General features: G+C 53.8%; 8 protein-coding genes across 8 annotated transcripts; 4 read left to right on the top strand and 4 right to left on the bottom strand.

Moving 5' to 3' along the window:
- Positions 1-79: 79 nt before the first annotated feature.
- On the bottom strand, positions 80-2,079 carry PG997_006093 (general substrate transporter; the record flags this gene model as incomplete). Its single annotated transcript, XM_066810408.1, has 8 exons — positions 80-449; positions 539-589; positions 650-710; positions 764-1,100; positions 1,162-1,291; positions 1,352-1,760; positions 1,837-1,984; positions 2,053-2,079. The coding sequence occupies 8 exons, from the start codon at positions 2,077-2,079 to the stop codon at positions 80-82; spliced, it is 1,533 nt and encodes a 510-aa protein (XP_066669331.1).
- Positions 2,080-5,135: 3,056 nt separating this feature from the next.
- PG997_006092 (uncharacterized protein) lies at positions 5,136-6,711 on the top strand (the record flags this gene model as incomplete). The annotated part of the gene is made up of 2 exons (XM_066810407.1): positions 5,136-5,864; positions 5,971-6,711. The coding sequence occupies 2 exons, from the start codon at positions 5,136-5,138 to the stop codon at positions 6,709-6,711; spliced, it is 1,470 nt and encodes a 489-aa protein (XP_066669330.1).
- A 280-nt stretch (positions 6,712-6,991) lies between these two features.
- PG997_006091 (protein kinase) lies at positions 6,992-9,304 on the bottom strand (the record flags this gene model as incomplete). The annotated part of the gene is made up of 3 exons (XM_066810406.1): positions 6,992-7,399; positions 7,542-9,248; positions 9,284-9,304. 3 exons carry the CDS (start codon positions 9,302-9,304, stop codon positions 6,992-6,994), a joined length of 2,136 nt encoding a protein of 711 aa, XP_066669329.1.
- Positions 9,305-10,209: 905 nt separating this feature from the next.
- On the bottom strand, positions 10,210-11,363 carry PG997_006090 (uncharacterized protein; the record flags this gene model as incomplete). The annotated part of the gene is made up of 2 exons (XM_066810405.1): positions 10,210-11,166; positions 11,205-11,363. 2 exons carry the CDS (start codon positions 11,361-11,363, stop codon positions 10,210-10,212), a joined length of 1,116 nt encoding a protein of 371 aa, XP_066669328.1.
- Positions 11,364-11,586: 223 nt separating this feature from the next.
- PG997_006089 (uncharacterized protein) lies at positions 11,587-11,934 on the top strand (the record flags this gene model as incomplete). The annotated part of the gene is made up of 1 exon (XM_066810404.1): positions 11,587-11,934. The coding sequence occupies one exon, from the start codon at positions 11,587-11,589 to the stop codon at positions 11,932-11,934; it is 348 nt and encodes a 115-aa protein (XP_066669327.1).
- Positions 11,935-12,743: 809 nt separating this feature from the next.
- On the top strand, positions 12,744-14,234 carry PG997_006088 (hydroxyindole O-methyltransferase; the record flags this gene model as incomplete). Its single annotated transcript, XM_066810403.1, has 4 exons — positions 12,744-12,914; positions 13,007-13,260; positions 13,328-13,913; positions 14,043-14,234. The coding sequence occupies 4 exons, from the start codon at positions 12,744-12,746 to the stop codon at positions 14,232-14,234; spliced, it is 1,203 nt and encodes a 400-aa protein (XP_066669326.1).
- Positions 14,235-14,681: 447 nt separating this feature from the next.
- On the bottom strand, positions 14,682-15,214 carry PG997_006087 (RmlC-like cupin; the record flags this gene model as incomplete). The annotated part of the gene is made up of 2 exons (XM_066810402.1): positions 14,682-14,954; positions 15,077-15,214. The coding sequence occupies 2 exons, from the start codon at positions 15,212-15,214 to the stop codon at positions 14,682-14,684; spliced, it is 411 nt and encodes a 136-aa protein (XP_066669325.1).
- A 2,847-nt stretch (positions 15,215-18,061) lies between these two features.
- Positions 18,062-18,837, top strand: PG997_006086 (uncharacterized protein; the record flags this gene model as incomplete). Its single annotated transcript, XM_066810401.1, has 2 exons — positions 18,062-18,107; positions 18,385-18,837. Exons 1-2 carry the CDS (start codon positions 18,072-18,074, stop codon positions 18,835-18,837), a joined length of 489 nt encoding a protein of 162 aa, XP_066669324.1. The 5' UTR covers positions 18,062-18,071.
- Positions 18,838-19,550: the final 713 nt, after the last annotated feature.

The following is a 19,550-nucleotide window of genomic DNA, read 5'->3' as shown; positions in this document are numbered from 1 at the left end:
TATATACAAAATCGTCCGGCGTGTGTGCGCCTGCCCGCTCTCTTTCCCGCTTATGAAACAACCTCCTTTACCCGCCGGATTACTCGTGATACTCCTCCTCGTGGACGCCCTTCTCCCGGACCTCGGCGGCGCGGCGCTCGAGGTCCTGGCCGAGGCCGGCGCGGTACTTGGACTTGTCGGCGCCGACGACGATCCAGGGCGCGTGGGTGAAGAGGTAGTTCATCTCCTCGAGGGGGATCTGCTTGGTCTCGGGCAGGACGAGCCAGAAGAAGAGGGCGTTGGTGAAATTGCAGACGGTGAAGACGATGAAGTAGCGCCAGCCGCCCACGTTCTGGATCGCAATGTCCGTCACCTGCCCGATCATGGTGTTGAAGGCGAACGAGACCATGGTCGCGATCGAGACGCCCTTGGAGCGCGTGTGCGTGTCGAAGATCTCGGCGGGGATGATCCTGTTTTGGTGGGAAGGGGGCGAGATGTGTTAGCTTACTTTCTTTCAGAAAAGGGGGTGTTGGTTGTAGAGAGTTGACGCTGCACTTACCAGCTGAGGGGACCGCATGCATAGGAGAATGAGATATTGTATAGCCACGTTCTAAGTCAAGGTCAGCAGCGAATTCCTGAATGAGTCCGCGTAAGGATTTCGAGGGCTTACACAATGATGAAGCCCCAACCGGCGCTTCCATTGCCTCCTTCGGCATCTGGAGGGAACATAGCTGTTCATAAGTTAGCGACAATTTCTTTCGTCATATTCGATGTGGATACCAACCAAGCAAGATGGTCGCAATCATGAACATGATACAGTTCACGAGATTGCCCGTGATGAGTGTCCATCTTCGGCCAAACTTATCAATCGTAAACAGGCAGGCCATCTGCGCAATCAGAGCCAGAATCGAGTTGATGGCCTGGTACTTAAGCGCGTTCTCCTGGGAGATGCCAATCTGCTTGAAGATATTGACGGAGAAGTACTGGATGGCCGAAACACCGGTCATCTGTACTGATGCCTGCAGCGCAACGGCGAGGAAAAGCCGGCGGAAGGCGGACTTTTTGGTGAAGAGCTCCGTGTAACTCTTGGCTTCGTGCTCATGCTCAAAGACGATGGTTTCCTTTTGGGTCAAGGTTAGCCGCCAGACTGCATGTATACTGTTGGGGGTATATATAACCTACCTGGATCTGGGCATATTCTGCTTGCACCCACGCATCGTTGGTATCTCCATTGGCATGAAGCCTGGCCAGGGTGTGTAAGCCCAGCTCTGCCTGGTGGTGGTCGATAAGCCATCGCGGAGACTCGGGGAAACTGTGAGCTGGTTCAGTAAGAGCTTACTTCAAAAAGAGGGACTGGGTATAGTCTTCTCACATGAAGATAAGCGCAGCCAAGATAATCGCAGGTATGATCTGTATACCGAGTGGAATTCGCCACTGCCGCTCGTCATTCAGATTCACGTTGGTGCCCCAGGTTAGCCATGTGGCAACCAAGGCACCGATGCCCAACATGAACTGCTGCAGACCCGTTACGCGGCCTCGGATCGACGGATGGCAGATCTCTCCCTGGTACACGGGGATGATCATGGTCAGGAAGCCGACTCCGAGACCGGCCATGGCTCGTCCAGCGTAGAGGTAATCGTAGGACCGGGCACCTGTCTGGAGACCTCCACCGAGAATGAATATTATCGAACCGATGAAGATGGTCCATCGTCGACCGAACCAGTCGCCAGAGGGGCCAGCAAAGAAGGCCCCGAAGACGGCGCCGCCAGTGAAGAGAGAAACTTTGAGGTAGCATAAGATCAGCAAATGCTCTCCTGCTAGTCTTTTGGGGGATGGGTTCGTTCCACGCTCACTTACCAACAGCACCATTTCTTACTGGGTCACCATCTGGCATGCCAGGTGAAAACTGATCCTTATATACCTGGCTGCCAACAACACCGGCAATGACTCCGAGATCGTATCCATAGAGGATAGAGCCCACCGACGCGAACACGCCGACGAGGAACTGTCACACCACCACTATTAGCATACAGTGCCCATACGAACTCAAAAGTCGGTGACCGTATTGCTTACCTGATAAGTATGAGGCGAAAGAGGCATCTTGACAGTCCTCACCTACAAGTAGCAGCGCGGTTTTCGAGGTAACTGAGACAGGAAGAACAAGACTCGGCAGGGCGAAGTCACACCGAGAGCTTCTCCTGGTAGCTATTTAAGGAGACTGTCGCTCCCCCGGTACCGCGACCCCGAAGCGGAAAGTCCCCCATGGTCTCCCCATTCCCCGGGTAACGGGCTGAGTGAACATGTGACGGGGTGCTGGAATATTAGGTCCCGCGGCCTGGGGATTTGTGGAAATCGCGTGGTCTGGGGTGGTTAAGGACCGGGATGTGTATAGGCGCACCAATGCCGTCAGGGCATGTCGCCGGCTCCAGCTACCTGAATCCAGCTTTTGTCTGGGGAAGTGGTTTATTTGCGGGGGAGGGCCTGGGATCCTGGGATCCGCCCCCAGTATTTACCCCAAGGTGCCATTGGCATTTTGGAGAAGACAGGCAGCTCCCTTCGGGTTCCATTGAAAAGGGCATTCCTCCTCACGCGATTCTGGTCTGAACAAGTGACCGTTCATATCCATCGATTGACTTCCTACGCATACCTATACCTCCTTCGCCTTGTCGATATATTCTGCCACATCCAGCTGCATGTCAGTTGTTCACAGCTTACTTGCCCAGCCTGAAGGATGCATACCTACATCCTACCCAACTACGTCTTCCTTACTCGTATAAGACCCTACTATCTAACGCCCAATTTCCTACTGAGTCGGCTGTATTTCCTACTCAGGAAACAATGGCCCGTATGTGCCGCACGAGACCAGCTACCAAGTAGCCACCCCAGGTTGCAACCGCAACTCTCAAAGTTCACCTAGAATTGACCTGGTGATGGATTATGCAATTGATCGTTTATTAACACCATGCATAGCACTCATCGTCATTGAGTATCTCGACAGGCGACGCAAAGAGATGAGATATCCCCACTAAGGAGGAGTCACTACAAGCTGACAGAGTTTCTGCAGCCTCAGACCGTATACTTATTCACTTTATGGGTGGCAATGGCTTCTGCCTTCTGGCATGGACAAAGTTTGTCTGTGTAAATGTGTAGATGTGCATCTGCCTCACAAGGAACTAAAAGCGACCTGGGAAATCGACATGCGACTCATGCATACGTCATTGGCATTATCCTTGCGAGCGAGAACCAGACACGTTCCTACATTGGCACAATCGATGGAACTACTCGGGATTGAACTAGTCATATCTGACTTGTGTTTTCCCCGCCCTGCCACAACTATTTTGTACAACATGTAGTTCGTTTTCTGTGATGGGTTGCGACTGTTCGCGGCTTCACAGGTCACGGACCACGACGAGTGTCATGCCCGCCGCTCAAGAACACAACGTGGAACTGTGCGCCCACGACAGCATATGTCGAGCGCAACGTTGACAGGAGCCGACAGTGCGGTGCGATGATGGCGCCTGTCAGTACTATTCCGAGTGCGGGTGCTGTTCCAGTGGAGCTATCAGAAGAGACAAAGTCGTAACATTCCTAGACAACGCACACACAGCACGACTACCAATATGCCTCTACATAGGCACCTAATTGCCGAAAACCATTCGCAACACTAATGGCGCACGTATGGGGATTTGCGGCAATCTCGCGATTCGCCCCAACGTCAACGGGAACATGGGGTACAATGCCTGACTGTCTCGTCACTCTGGGACGATTGAGTATAGCGGTGTCCTATCCTATGCAGCCAACTCGGCCAGTTTATATTCTGTGCTGCATTCAACAAAAGTATCGAATGATGACGACAGTAAGCACAAAACTATTGTAACCACCATCGACAGTTGGTTTGGTCATTTTGGCTGTACCATGCATGAGGGGCACAGTCGCAATATGGTATGATGAAGTTGGGTGAGGTGAGCGGTCAAGCACTCGGCATGCATTTGGAGCGAAGCGCATCTGTCAACGACTCACCTTTTACAGTAAGTTATCAGTGGCACAAGCTTACGTGACTCGGGTGCACTAATCTATACTCCATAGGTATATATGTGCGAAAGCCAAGCCTAACCTGTGCCATGTTACTTTCCGGGTCGTCCACGTTAAAAAGAGTCTATCTACATCATGATTGAATCCAGATCGTTCGGCTTACTACGTTAAGCTGTTGGAAAACCGTGCTGGCTGTCTATTTCTGGACCCCGGTGGTGGCTTTGCGCAGATCGTGAAATGCCATCCAACGGAGGAACCACATGCACTACGGAAATCGGCATCAGTGGTTGGATGGAAATTGGGCCCGTTGCCTGCCAAGCCCCATCTTGCCCATGCAGGTCAAGGGAGGCTAGAACGTTGACTCGCAGGCCTGAGAGCGATGCACGATAGAGAGGTACTTGCCCGCGGCGCATCGGGGCCAGCCAAAGCAGGGCAAACCCCCGCAGCGATGAAGTCACTGCTAAGCATGCAAGGCCCTGATCTTCGCTGGCACCTGAGCCACTGTCTCCCCTATTAATCCACCTGACGCCCCAAACAGCCCCCCAAAAAGGTTCCGGAAGCCCAGAGCCAGCCCAGCCAGCCCAGCGCCAGCCCAGCCAAGCCCCCACCGGCCGGCTAAGGTTGCAATTAACTGTGAGGTGTACATGCCAGCCAAACCATCCCATCTTCCTCCCGCTTACCCTATATACAGCCTCAACATTCTATCCCTGGCGTTTCTTTTCTCTACACCCCCTCCGAATCGGAACCGTTTCTTTCACCCTACCTTATTGGCGCGACACCCAGCGACCTCTGCTCCTCGACGGAGTTTCTTTCCTTTAGACCCCTCCATACCTTGAAATACATATATTACTGGCAGTCATACCCAGTGTCTTGTTTGGTTTTTTGTCCTGGATGACACTGCCAAGCCAGTCATAGTTGTTGGCTTTGCTTTGCACGCCAGGCCGTACCCAACCCGACCTTTCTTTGGATCGCAACCGAGCCGTGCTTTGGAAACTCTCTCTTTACACTCGTTCGCCGGATCGAATACATTGGTAACTGCCATTTCTACGTTTTATCATCCACGCCAACTCTTCATTATCTGATGCGGCTTCTCCGGAGCTGCTGGTAAACGCCTTGCCCCACCGATGTTCACCCTTCGACGTGTGACGATCGCATTCGTCGCCTTCGCCGCTCTGATTGCCGTCGTCACATACCTACCGCACGCCCTCAACCCCGTCAAGCCGAGCAAAGAGCAGACCGAACAGAATAAGCTATGGATCAACACCTCCCCTTACTGGCTTGACCGACAGGCCTGCCGCTGGCTGAGCCTGTGCGGTGTGCTCCACATTCGATCGGATCCTGCGGCTTTGAGAAACACCACCGATGACGACCCAGACGAGGGCGAATTGAGGAATATAGAACTGCGGTCATTGCATGACTACGACTACGACCCGAAACTGCAAAATACCCTCTCGACCCACCCGCCAGCAGCGCGGCCCAAGGGCAACTTGAAGGAGATACCCGACTATGTACTCAAGTTTGCGCCGCTCGTTCACCTCTACTCTGGCGAGAACTTCTGGCCTTCTGACATCGCCGAGCACGTCCGGCACATGTCCCCATATGTCAATGATACGCATGCCAACATGTCGCGGACCGTTACCCTGAACTCCATGCATGGGCTTGATGCCGAGCCAGGTTTCGTCTATTTGAAGAGCAACGATGACGTAGAGTCGCGACCGGAGTGGCTCCATAGCCACGCAAACATACCTTCGCCGTTCCCAGAGGACGAAGGCGACGATGGGGATGACACAATCCCTGCGTCGGATCACGATGAGAGCAATGTGGGGCCTGGCGAGAGTACAACTTGGTACGAAGTCGATCGCAAACATCCCCTCCGTAGGATATCTGATCCTCGCAAACGCCAAGGCCTGTTTGGCCAGCGTGGGCGGGGGCTCCTCGTTGGTCACGCAGGGATTCTAGCTCAATTCCCGATACCCCCAGTGGAAGCCCGATGAGTCTGGGCACTCCAAAGCACCAGCCACATTAGTCCTGGTGGACAAGGGCTCCGGCATAGTGGACGCCTTCTGGTTCTTCTTCTATGCCTACAACCTGGGACAAACTGTTTTGGGGATGCGCTTTGGCAATCACGTTGGCGACTGGGAGCACTGCATGATCCGTTTCGAACATGGCATGCCACGAGGAGTCTTCTTTAGCGAGCACGAAGGTGGTCAAGCATACGCTTGGCACGCCGTAGAAAAGCGACAGAACGAGACCTCACAGGTCCAGCGGCCCGTCATCTATAGCGCGGTTGGCAGTCACGCCATGTATGCCACGCCCGGCGACCATCCCTACGTGTTGCCGTTTAACCTTCTCAAAGACCAGACGGACCGTGGGCCGCTGTGGGATCCCGCACGGAACATTAGATCTTACTGGTACGATTATACAAAAGAAGGAGAGGAAGATGATACCCTGGGACTCGAACCTACCAAGGAGAACCCCGATGAGCCGACGAACTGGTTTCATTACGAAGGACCTTGGGGTGACAAGCTGTATGGACTAGATGATACCCGGCAATACCGTTTATTCGGTCAATACCACTATGTGACGGGCCCGACGGGCCCCAAGCACAAGAACCTGGGCCGCGAGAAGATGTGTCTCTTGTGGAGGTGCAAGATCATACACAGTCTTAGCGAGGGGAAGAAGGGCAGTTGGCATTCTTAAAGAACCTACATGGACTGGCGTAAATGGGAGATTTTATAAATTTTAGATAGGAAATACCACTGCAGCTTTTTAAAGGATTACATTTGAGATTCTACCGTCCTTGGCCATCTGGGGTTTGTCTTTGCGTCTTTCGCAGTGCATTTGCTCTTATTCGCCGGTGAGATATGTATATATTCGTTTATAAGTAAGTACATGTCTTGTACAATTGCCCCCTTTAGCACCCTGCTGACCAAACGCCAGTGAGCCCAACTTACCTTGCGACAGTCGGCCGTATTGATATCTATATTCCCGGGATAACAAGCAAACCCTTGAACCTCTTCTTTTCCACGCCCTTGTCTGATTCGTTCATATTGTTTCTGGGCAGGGTGATAATACCTTCGTAAAAGACGGAGTGCGGCGAGACGCCCCTCGTTCGGAACCAGGGGATGGGGCCTGCCGCGGCTCCTGCTATGCGAATCCCGCTTCCTCTGCAGCCGTGGACACCACACCAAGCCTGGCGGATGGCGACGATGTTGGGGAAGCGCAGTGGATGGCCAACACCACTGGACGGCGATGGTATTGTGATTGTTGGTGGCAGGGGGATGGGTAAGAGAAGGACGACGATGAACATGGCAGCGCTGATGAGGAAGAGGATGCTCAGGAAGTAGACGCAGGTGTCGAAGATTTGCTCGCCTGCAGAGGGATGATGCTGATGTTGGGTTGGAATGCTGCCAGGGGTGGTTGAGGGGGTCGAAATCGGCGTGGTAGTCTTGGAGGGGGAGTCGGGCTTCGAGCCACTGCCTTGGGGAACAGAGGTTTCCTCCTTCTCTCTACTTGACGCGTTGGAGGACCGGGACGGCGGGGATTTGCGGGCGGTAGCGTCGTTTTCGTCTCTCGCCAAAGTCGCGGTACCATTGCTGGGCGGCGAGGATGGCGGCTTTCTTGTTGATGGCTATCAGGTCTTTAGTGGCGATCGGGATGCGTGATGGCTTCACACGGGATTTGGACCTTACCTCGTCTTCTGTAGTAGCCTTGCGGTCGCCGGTCTCAACCGCAGTCACCCCTTTCTTCTCTACCTCGGGGACATTACCCGTCTTACCCTTCGTCCCATCTTGGATGGCCAGAGTAGGAGACGCCTCCGACTTTTGTTCTACTTCTTCAAATCCGCCCTTGAACCACTCGTGCTGCATCACTTCTTCCATGCTGATGCGCTCATCAGGGTCATACCTGAGCACTTTTCGGCACAGGTCGGCAAGCTGGAACACTTCCTCCTCTGGTACTCTCCACGGCACATACGTCGGCGTCGGGACGTAGTCGACGTCTCGCTGGTACTGTATGCTCCCGCGGTCGGCCCCGATCATCGCCTGCAGATAGTCCGCGTACCCGCTCCTCTCCATCACGTCTTGTCTGATGTCTTCCAAGTCCTCGACGGTCGCGGATACGGGCTTCGTGACCCTTGTCACTGTCCCGTCCTCTGCAACCTCCACCTCCTCGTCTGAGTCCTCGAACACCCCATCCCTCTGCAGCTCCAGCTTCCAGGCCAGGCGGTAGGAGTCGGGCAGGGGCCCCAGCAGAGCCTCGAGGTCCAGCACGTAGTGCGGCCGCGTGATGTTGCTGAAAAACTCGCCCCGGCCGCGGATCTCCTGGATCATGCAGATGAACGACCACACGTCGCTGGCCTCGCCCGTGTTGCCCGTGCGGAAGAAGGCCTCGGGCGCCGCCCACTGCGCCGGGATACCCACGAACTCGGGCGGGTCGCCCGCGCGGTACGAGATGCCGAAGTCGATGGTGGCGGTCTGGGTCTTGGGGCCGAGGATGCCGATGTCGCTGCGCTCGACGAGGTACGCGGGCGCGCGGCCGCCCTCCTCCGGCGGTTCGCCCCCGTCGGCCAGCGTGACGGGCTCGGTCCGCGGCTCCTCCAGCAGCGTCAGCATCTCTTTCTTGCTGAGCTTCTCGACGTCGTTGACGTGCAGGAGGATGTTGTCGCTCCGGAAGTCGCCGTGGCAGATGCCGTGGGCGTGGAGGAACTGCAGCGAGCGGCCCGCCTGCGCCAGGACGCCCTTGACGGTCTCGCCGCTGGCCTCGAGCTGGGACCGCAGGTTGGGCCCCATGACGGGGAAGACGAGGCAGAGGTGCGTGCCGTTGGGGCCCTGGAGCCAGAAATGCCGCGACGGCAGCATGACGCCCGCCGCCTCCCACTGCGCCCGCGTCACGCCCTGCGACTGCAGCTCCTCGATCGTCTGGAGCTCCGGGTTGTCCGCGTACGACTCGCTCGCCGCGATGATCTTGACCGCCTTCCACGCGGTCTGGCCTTCGACCTCGGGCCCTTCCTGGCACAGCCACACCGTCCCGAACCCGCCGTGGCCCAGCTTCGCCACCACCTCGAAGTCGTGGTTTAAGCGGTCCCCCAGCTGCACCGGGTGGAACCCGCCCTCCCGGTACGCCTCGACCTCTTCGGCCTCGATCTCCTTGATCGGCTTGTACACATGGTGGCCCTTCCTCTTCGCCGGCGGATAGGGGTTGCCCCTCCCGTCGGTCAGGGCTCCGTCGCAAAGGGGCTGGATAGCTGGGTCTCGGTTCCGTCAAGGGACACGGGTGTGCTCGGCTGGTCCATGGTTCTTCGGTTTCCAATCTTTCCTCGTTTCACGTCTAATCGTCTTTATGTATGTATGTGAGAAGAGATAGCAAAACACTCGTAAGCCCTGGACCCTCCTGTTCTGTGGCGGGCTTATTATCTATTCATCTCGCCGAGAAAGCTCTTTAAGCAGCAATATCGCCAAAGGGAAACGCCAAAGAGCCTGCTTTTAAGTAGGCTTTCTCATTGATACCTCTCTGACACAAAGCCCTGTTGCCGATTCATTAAGAGTATGATCGAGTTAGCCCTCTTTGTACGAAAGTCAACCGTACAGCATGGTACATGGCACTTCCAGGGTGACATCAAATATCCCTATGAACTAATACACTCTTCATCCTTGAAGATTTCAGTACAGCAAGAAATGACATGTGAGATGGATACCACTTAATACCGTTTTTTCTGTCTTATGCGATCTCATGGGATTTTGTGCTTCTAAGGCCATGTGGCCAGCCCCCGTTTTCGGGGAACGGTTTTGTCAGTATTTACCAGTGTTCCAAAGTTGTTGTGAGTGAAATGAAGAAGGGCAGCGAAAGCAATATGCAAGCTACCCCTATTTGACGTTCAGGGCTTCAGAGGGACAAATAGGGGTATCTCGTATATCCCATCGCCCTTGCATTGCATCACTGTCCACTTGTTGATGTTGCACGTGTACTGACCGTATAACACAATATACTACTTATATACAAATTCCAGAATTCATTCCCCTATGGTTTTATGCTTCACTTTATAACGATGCTATCTTGCTATTAGGATACCTCTTTTCGGCCTTTCGCATTTTCCGCCCCTTTCCCTTCTCTTCTTCCATTATGCCATCCTTCTCGCTACGCACATCCCTTTCGGTTCCCGTTTCCTTATATTTTCCTATTTCCCTACTTCGCTTCGTATTAGAGCCCAACTGTGCCCCGTCCTTCGAAGCGCTGCTCTTGCCAGCCTTGCCTTTCCTTACTGGCCGTGGTGTACCATCGGAATAGAGGCCGTAGTAAGCAGGGTCTGTCACGGCTGTGGAATACTGGCGTCCTTTTCGGAAATCTAGTCTGGTACCGGGGCTTTATAACCATTTCGTACTTGTTCTCTTTCTCCGGGAGACAGTACTTGTAGTATTCCCGAATGACGTGGTTGAGTTCTGCCCGGTCGAAGGTGCCGCCGGTGCTGGACGAAGGCCCGTCGATGCGAGGATCCATGGAGAAGGCAGGCATGGTCAGGGACGATGAGAAATCGATGATCTTGCCGTGGAGGTAGTTTTCCGGTTTGATGTCACCGACCCAAATACCGAGCTTGTGCAGCGAGTGTAAGTCTTCCATCATCTGGGGAATGTCCTTTTCTTGGAAGAGATGCTCCTTGTTTTGCCAGGAACGTTTGTGCATTTGAAACCGATACTCTTTCAGGCGCCTCTCATCTTCCTCTTCGTCTTCCTCCTCGTCATCATTCTCAGAGAGCCATGATCTGCAATGTATGAGGGGTTCTTCCTGCACTCCGTCCTGCACCTCATCCTGCGTCTTATCCGGGACCTCAATGTACTCCTTCACGATTGCCATGACTGGCTCCTTGGGGCCATCCCAACGACTCCAATCGTATACACCCTTCTCAGCTAACTCTTTTTCGTTGGTACCATCGAGCTGAATATACCCGTAGCACTTGACAGACAAGTCTTCTCTGTTGCACTCCTTCAACCTTCCGTACGCCCGACTTTCTCTCGAGAACTGACTTTTTTCTTCATTGATATCAGCCTCAGTGTAACCGCATGCTTCCTTCAGGTCTCTGCACTGCTTAAGGAAATCCAAAAGCTCCTCATAGTGATCTGGGTCATAGCCAGGGCACTTGAACTGAGCGACGTCAGCACGCTTGACCCGATGGTATGGGGAAAAACGGGCTGGCTCACCATTTTCAGGGCATACACATCCCCGTCTATTCTCACTTTCCATACATATCCCGAGGAACCCTCTCCGAGCTGCTTGATGAATCCTATGTCGCATCTCTCCCCCGCGCTTTTGCCGAAGGGTATCAGCTTTGGCCCGTTTACCCTCGGGAGTGCAGCCATGCTGCAACGGACTGGTCCTGACTCTCTTCACCTTGATTGTCTACCAATGGTAGTTGGAGCGTCTGACAATGTGCCATTACAGGCGGTATACTGGTATCCCAGGCACCCAATCGTTGTGGGCTCTATGTTTTCTCTTTGCGAAAGTCGGTGTTCTTTGTTTGCAGGGATTTGTCTTTGAATCTGCAAGTTCGGGTCACTCCAAGTACCCAAGGCGCCCTCTTTGATGATTTACTCGACCACCGAAAACAGCCTACTCGTATTCAATGGCTTATTCCAGCCTTCCAGGGCTATCTCATTGGGAAGAGCACTGGAGGACGATGCCATCCAAGAGGAACTGCCCCAGTCACTATCTAGGGCGCAGGTTGTAGCCATCCCAGTTCAGGGCTTTTCCCAGGAGTCCGATGCACCTCTTCCCTCGCAGCTTCCAACCCGGACGTATCGCAAGCCCATCCTTAGATGGGGCTCCCTGGAGAAGGATGCTTTGACGAGGGTCCAGGGTAGTCGCATCGTCACGAGATCTCGGGCTCAGATGGCTAGTGCCGCAGCAACGAAGAAGAAAAAGAAGGGATGAAATAATGAGGAAGAAATAGACATAATTACTCTCTCAAACGTCCGGTGTTGTGATCCTACTCCTCACAAGTCTTGAAGGTGAACCTTGCCGAAACCGCTCTGGTTGGCTACTGGAAAGGGGTACAAAGCGCACGAGATACTCATTTTTGGTGGGACCATTCACGAGCTTCGAACCCTTACTCATGACATATCTACTTACATTAAAAACTATGTATATATTTTGAATATACAGACTTTGAGATCTGATATATGGTATTTCATCTGGGAGTCTGGATCACGGTGAGCTGGCATAAACGAGGGAAGTTGTCAGAGCACAATCTAGTTTCTTTCACGAGAGGCATACCCCTCGCTGGAGGACAACTGGACACAATAGTTGAAGAGTCAGGTTCAAGGGCGCCTTCCTTTGGGCCAGCGGTGTCGTCACCGAAGGCGGGTTGCGGCACAGCACCAACATAACAAATGGAGACGAACTGAACCAATAAGATCGAGAGCCGTTGCAGATACCGTACAGTCGGATCAAGCCTGCAGCCAACAATCAACAGGCAGAGACAAATCGGGAAGGGAACTGACACGTCGGGTTGACAGACACTTACAGTATCCCCATCCAGGACCAACGTCAATTGGCCCTCCCTTGCTGTCCCTCCCTCGTTGTCTCTAGCACACACAGCCTCCATCGACTTGTTTGATTCTGCTTCCTTAAGGAGAGAAAGGCCGAATTTGAGATTCCCCATTGGTCATTCTCTTCACTATCAGTGGCATACATATTCTAGTTTCTGCCGTCATTGGGCCCCTGCACCTGATTCTTTTATCATGACTTCCGAAACGCCTGGCGTGGAGAACGTCGCTCAAGCCCTGAAGCAAGTGGCAGAAGACGGCAAGAGGTTCATGGAGAATGACTCTTCCGCACGCGAGAGGCTAGTTGCAAGTGCGCGAGCGCTCGTCCTTGTAGCCGAAACGCCGATGGAGTCTCTCCTGTGGCATGTGGGCGCTGGTGAGAGATCACTGTCGTCGCCTTTTTCAGAACACAATAATAGACAATAGATAGACTGACGTAACATGGCCATCGTGTACAGCCAACCAGGACGGCAGCTGCCCGTATTGCCGTTGATCTCAAGATCTTCGAGACTGCCGTCGAGAACGGCGGCCATCCCAAGTCTAGCGAGGACCTGGCTGCTGTAACGGGAGCATCGCCTACTTTGATGAAGCGTATCAGCCGTGCTCTTGTTTCTATGGGCATGTTGGCCGAACAAGGCCCTGGCTTATACGCGCCCAATAGCTTCACCAAGTTGCTAGCGAACAAGGAATATGCTGCTGGAATCACATTCAAGTATGTGTATAAGCACTGCCACCCCACCTATCTTGGTTACGTTGTTTTGGCTAAAAGTCCAACAAAGCTTCGATATCAACATGGAATCAATCGCCAAGTTGCCGGAGTATCTCAAGAATACCAACTTCCAGAACCCTGAGAACGCCCTAGACGGGCCGTTTCAATACGCAAACGACAACAAACCGGCTTTCAGCTGGCTGGTCAAGCGCCCGGACCTGTTCGAGGCCTTCCACCTCTACATCCACTCGCTCCGGCAGCACCGCCCGAGCTGGACGGACATGTACCCGGTGCAGGCGCGTCTCGTCGAGGGCCTGAAGCCCAACGACGATGCCTCGGCCTTCGTCGACGTCGGCGGCAGCATGGGCCAGATCCTGCAGGACTTCCGGGCCAACGTCCCGCAGTATACGGGACGGCTCGTCCTGCAAGAGCTCCCCGAGGTCGTCGGCGCCGCGACCGAGAAGGGCGTCGGCGCCGACGGCCGTATTGAGTTGCAAGCTCACGACTTCTTCACCCCGCAGCCCGTCCGGGGCGCCCGCGCCTACTTCATGCGCACCGTCCTGCACGACTGGCCGGACGCGCAGTGCCGCAAGATCCTGGCCCACCTAAAGGACGCCATGGAGCCGGGATACAGCAGGATCCTCATAAGCGACTGTGTATGTATCTACCTGCTTTCTATATACTTCACAACTGTACCCTTCTCCACTGCTTCTGTACTCGTTCAACATGGTGAGAAAAGAAAGAAAAAAATCTGGGACCCAGATACTGACCTGCTTCGTTACTAGGTTATATCGGATGAGAAGGCCGCATGGCAGCATGTGTCGATGGACATCTTCATGATGGCTCAGGTATCGTCGCGCGAGCGCACCGAACATGAATGGCGTGGTCTCATTGAAAGCTGTGGCTTGAAGGTCACAGGTATCTATAGCAAAGGCGACGGCAATGAGGGTCTCATCGAGGTTATCCTGCCAGAGTGAGACTGGAACACAAGCACCGGCGTATAGGAGCTGGAGCTGCCGTCTCCATGCTACAGTATATTTTTATTGCTCCGCTCGTCTATGATCACATTAATATAGATGTGACCAGTAACTTGAGTGAAATACCATATATCCCAATATATACTTGAGAAATAATGTCATGTTGCTTGAATGAGCTTCTCGAGTAAGTTAAACGCTCATAAACTCAAGCTGAGCCATGAATATCGGGGATGTGGTCTAGTTCGCCTCTCTGTGTGTTCTCCTGCATCAGTGACTTACCCGGGGTTCGATTCCCAGCCTCTGCACGATAGGTTTTGCCATGTGTGGTAGGATAACTTCTTTATTTGTCAGAGGGGCTTAGTGTGCTTGTACAATCATGATCCTGTGTGTGAGACTGTTGACCAACCAACAGGACCAGTCTGGGATCATAAGCTCAATTTGCCATCGTTATGTAGCCACACTACCGCCCCATCCTGTAAGGTTCACAACCTCTGGAGTGCGACCGCTTCGAAAGATGCCCCATACTGCATCCTCATCGCCATCGTTTACCTCCTGGTGCTCAGCCCACGCGGGGATCAGGCAGAAGTCCCCCGGCTGCAGATCGACGCGCTTGTGGCCCTCCTCATAGACGACGGAGCCGTGGCCCGAGAGCGCAACGACAATCGTGTCTTGGGCGCCGTGGTGGTGCACCGGGGACGAGCCGTGGGGCTCGGCTATCATCTGTGCGGGAAGACAGGACCATCAACAAAGGTCGATCATCATCACCAAGATCGAAGGGGTTCACATATGAGTACATGTTTTAAACACCTGAGAAAGAGGGAGAAAGGGAGCCGCGAACTCACACGCAGAGCGCAGATTCCGTCGCAGAGATCCGATATGGCGTTCTGGCGAAGCATGCCAGCCGTCTGGCCACCGGACGTCTGGAGGTCGGCGGCCCGGGCCAGGCGGACGGGCTGCGTCGGCTGCGGCTGCGGCGACATGGCAACCGCTTCTCTATATGTATCAAGTCGCTTGATGCAGTAGATGTATAGTGCGTCAAATTTATTACAGCGATTACTCTACTATGTAGAAGCTTCAATTGATTTGCTTGCCAGCTACCTAGCTATGTGTACATTAAATAATGCCAGACTTTCACGTTTGTCAATGTAACGGGCACGTACATACCCGTGAGGGATCGCGGGGACTCGCTTGTCCCTCCGTCTACCCAAACGGATGAGAAGCCGCAGTTTTGCTTCTGTTGTATGCGAAGAGGATTGGTTCTGCCCCCGCAACATGTACTTGCATACAGGCGTACTCCGTACTTGCCATTGCTGGACGGTGCTGCCAGAAAGACTACCACCATATCGCCCCAAACTATCACTTATCAGCACTCCTGTTAACAACGAGCGAGACACTAACGTTCAGGAAGACGTAATAAGTAAGTATTGAAATGTGTATCGAAATATGGCATTGCAAGTACTCGCCCAACAACACAGCACACATTGATAGCTTCTTACCCAGCCCAGATTGGCTTCGTGCTTTATCTAGTACAGAGCTGATGCGTCGGCCGAATGCGTGCCTCTGGCGCCATATCTCGAGCTACCGAGGGGTCGCATGATCGAGAAATGTCGACCGCGCAGTTCAGCCACTGAGAAGCCGTCGGGGGCACTAAGTAGCTGCATATGCCGTGCTGCCCTCCTTGCATTGGCTTCAGTAGTGGTATCGCATAGTCAGACGATATCGTACTGGGCGGGCAACAGCACACCTTTACTATATCTGCAGGCATGGGGATTATTATATATCTCTGACGGGAGATAGAGTGGTAGGTTGACAGCCAGGAGTTGGAGTCCGACCGGTTGCTGCCAATGGAGATGCTGGGCCAACCTCCTGTACGCACCGGATGCGTCAGTCTAGTGAACTCTATTTTTTATTCTTCTTCACGGTTGCCATGCCATACTCTCATCAATCTACTTGCGTGCAAATCTACTTGTACGGGCGTGCACCTCCTGTACATGTACGCAAGTGATCAGTTGCATTTGTCGTTGGAGTCTCACCCACCGGTAGGTACTGGATGGGTGCAGGGCGGGCATGCCGGTCGGGGAGGAGCCGGTAGTGGGAAGCCCCCAAATCCCCCCCAGACAAGGAGCAAGCCCCCGATGATCTAGACTCAGCGACGCCAAGACATCTGTGAGCTGTGAAAGAGGCAAGGTTCATAAGGACATGAATTGGGTGGTATTGCGTAGCCCTACGTCACAACCCTTGTCGATGTGCCGATTGTGAGCATTTTTGGGTCTATCAATTTGCTTTGCTGGATGGGATTCTGAGAAGCAAATCAGAAAGCAGTCTTGTGAGGTTCCCAGCGCGGTTCAAAGGGGGCAGGAGAAGTGAGCTAGGATCCTGGGATCGACAGGGTCAGCCAGTAGGTCACTTTTTGCTGCTTGCTTGATTCTTTTCTTAATTAACCCTGCCAAGTCACCAGTCGGGTCGGAATAGCTCTGGTGATCTTCAGGTAGGTAGTGAGTGGTTTAGAGGAGGCAGCTAGTCAGGTAGCTATCGAGATTCTCGATGCTGCCAACGGTGATGACATGCTAGGTTTCACAGCAGGAGCATGCCGTGTGGACGAACTGCATGGGGATTGAATGGGCGTGCTGTGCTGTGCTGTGCTGTTGCTGTTACTGTTGCTGTGTGCAACAATCCTTCGAGCGATGTAATCTCTGACTGGGAATCCTCCCAAATCTACCGGAGTGCGTGCTTTGTCCATGAGACATCCGAGGTTCCTTCAGCAGCAGCAACGTGACAACGACGAGCCGGCCAGCTCTTGATCCTTAGGGGTCCTCTCCAGCCTCTCCACCAGATCAGACGCATGAATCACAATGCTTTAGTTTTCCAGCTCTGCTGCTTGCATGGAAAGCATGCCAGATGGCTCGATGGGTTCCCAGTCGAACCCTGGAAGTTTCCAAGAATTGAGACCTACATAAAAAAATCAATGGGCCTTCCCTCAATTCAATGCCATGCACTGCCTCGTTCAGGCGTGCGTGCGTGCTACCCGACTGTAGGATAGAAGTAGGTTCAGGTTGATAGAATGTAGGTAGGTAGCATTAATAAGATTCACAGCAGAAAGCCACCATCTCTCTCAAGCTTCCCCAATCTCATGGCATCTTACTTTTTAGCCTTTATCTGGCTGGGCCTCTTGACTTTCAGATGAAGGCAATAGCAACAACAACAAGAGTCGAGTGAATTTCGCCTGTCCGGGTCAAAGAAAAAGGCATACCATTTGTTCCCATTCAATCCTCCTCCTCCACCACCAATCCCTCTCCTCTCCTCTCTTCGGCTGCCACTTACAGTATTTACCTGGCAGTTAGCCTACTGTAGGCCGTAGAGCCCAGCCCGCCTTGATTGGGCCCGCGAGATCCAAAATCCACGGGTAATCCACCATCGCATCCCACCACCCACCTCAGCACCTTGCACTTGACCACTGCGAGCATTCCATCCAGCGATCAATCCCGCTGCCAGACACCCAGACAGCCCTGCGAAACGCAACGCAACGCAACGCACTACGCTAGGCTAAGTGCGCAAAAGGGCAGGCGTACCGTACAAGACTGAGCTGGACTGTAGCGGCCCAGCACAAGCTGTCCCACTGTCCCGCCGTCTCTTGGGATTATTTTATCCCCCGCTCCCACCCTCCAACCACCGTTCGGAGAGCCCAGCACCTTCAAACGACGAACCCAAACCTACGCAACCCAGCCAAAGCCCATCCTACCAGTAAACTTGTTACCAAACTGGGCACACCAACAACACCAAACAATTATTCCCGCCTTCCCACGACGCTCTCTTGCTGCGACTCCCGTACCCGCCAACATGAACCCCCACCAGAAGAACAAGATTGACATCAAGGTAAGCTCGCCCAATTCCTCGTTTCACCCGCTGCCTGCTATCAGCCCACCCCACCTCACCCGCCCGCTACCCATCTCAACCCGCGCCCAACGCCCAGCATGGCAGCACAGCAGAACAAAGGGAGTTTGGAGCCAGCAAACCAGTAGCATTTGTATTCTACTGCTCGCATAAAAGGCTACTTCCTCGAAAATCCCCATTCATTCTCTATTTGCGTCGCATCCGAGAGAAAGAAAGAGAGAATCCCGTAACTGACATGGTGTTGCACGCCCTACCGCAGTCGCTCTCGCCCGACGAGCAGCGCCTCTTCCGCCTCTACGGCAAGCTGCCCTCCAAGTCGGACCACTTCGCCAAGCACCTCAAGGACCGCAAGTACTTCGACTCGGGCGACTACGCCATGTCCAAGGCCGGCAAGGGCGACAGCGTCGACACGGGCTCCGTGGGCACCCAGCACCCCACCCCCGAGAACGTCCCCCACCTCAGCTCCCCCAACGGCACCAACCCCGGCCACGCCCAGCACCACGGCAGCATCTCGGGCACCTCGCCCGGCGGTATGGGTGGCGCTGGCGGCATTACGGGTCACCCCGGCAACAGCTCCTCCCCCATCAAGGAGAGCAGTTTCCTGAACCGCGAGACGAGCGCCGACGACGCCGAGGAGAAGGAGAACGCTGCCGCGGCTGCCCCCGCTACAGAAGACGGTGCCGAGCCCCAGGGTATCCCCATTCGGAAATAGAGAGATATAGGGACAGGCACGAATTTGGCCTCTCCTCGTCTAGAAGAAGAGAAGAGACCCAAGACACAGAAATAAAGAAAACGCGCCGAGAAAAGGCGGTACCTCCCCCTAGAACGTCGGGTCTTCACGCGCGGCGTTTGAAGACAGGCACCTATAAGATCTCGGCAAATTTAAAACAATAGCGCTCAAAAAAGTCCGTGTACTTTCGAGAGTGAGAGAAAGAGAAATGGGTAGTCTATGCCGCAACTATGGGGGACATTTATCTATCTATCCCACGGAAAGATATTCTCATATCACGCCCCCCAATATGGCCCCTGGGCCACAAACGCTCACTTCTGGAGTTGAATTGCTATTCTGGTAGGAATGGTGTACAGTGATCCCGCAAAGGAGGGGTTTTTTTCTCTCCCAAAAGGGTCACTGAGGATCCGTCATAAGGAGACTTTGGCGGTGAGGCGGGGGAAACTGTTGTATGTTCCGTTTCACGAAGGCTACGAGAGAACAAGTTTCATGGCGTTTTCCGGGTTGAATGCTTCGTTTTTGGTTTCCTTTGCTCTGATATCATGGCACGAGAATTACGGTGTTCCGTCTTCGTTGCCCGCCGCTGCCGACGCTGAGTGCGGTCATCTTCCTGTTTCGATATACCGTTGCGCACCAGCCAGACAGCTATCGAGTTCTACTACTTTTGCGTTCGTCGTACATGTTACTAGTGCTAC

Source organism: Apiospora hydei, assembly GCF_038363865.1.
Source record: "Apiospora hydei strain CBS 114990 chromosome Unknown utg000005l_segment0_segment0, whole genome shotgun sequence".
In the NCBI taxonomy this organism is placed as follows: domain Eukaryota; kingdom Fungi; phylum Ascomycota; class Sordariomycetes; order Amphisphaeriales; family Apiosporaceae; genus Apiospora; species Apiospora hydei.
The sequence above is the reverse complement of the archived record's forward strand: the minus strand, read 5'-3'. Positions and strand labels throughout refer to the sequence as shown.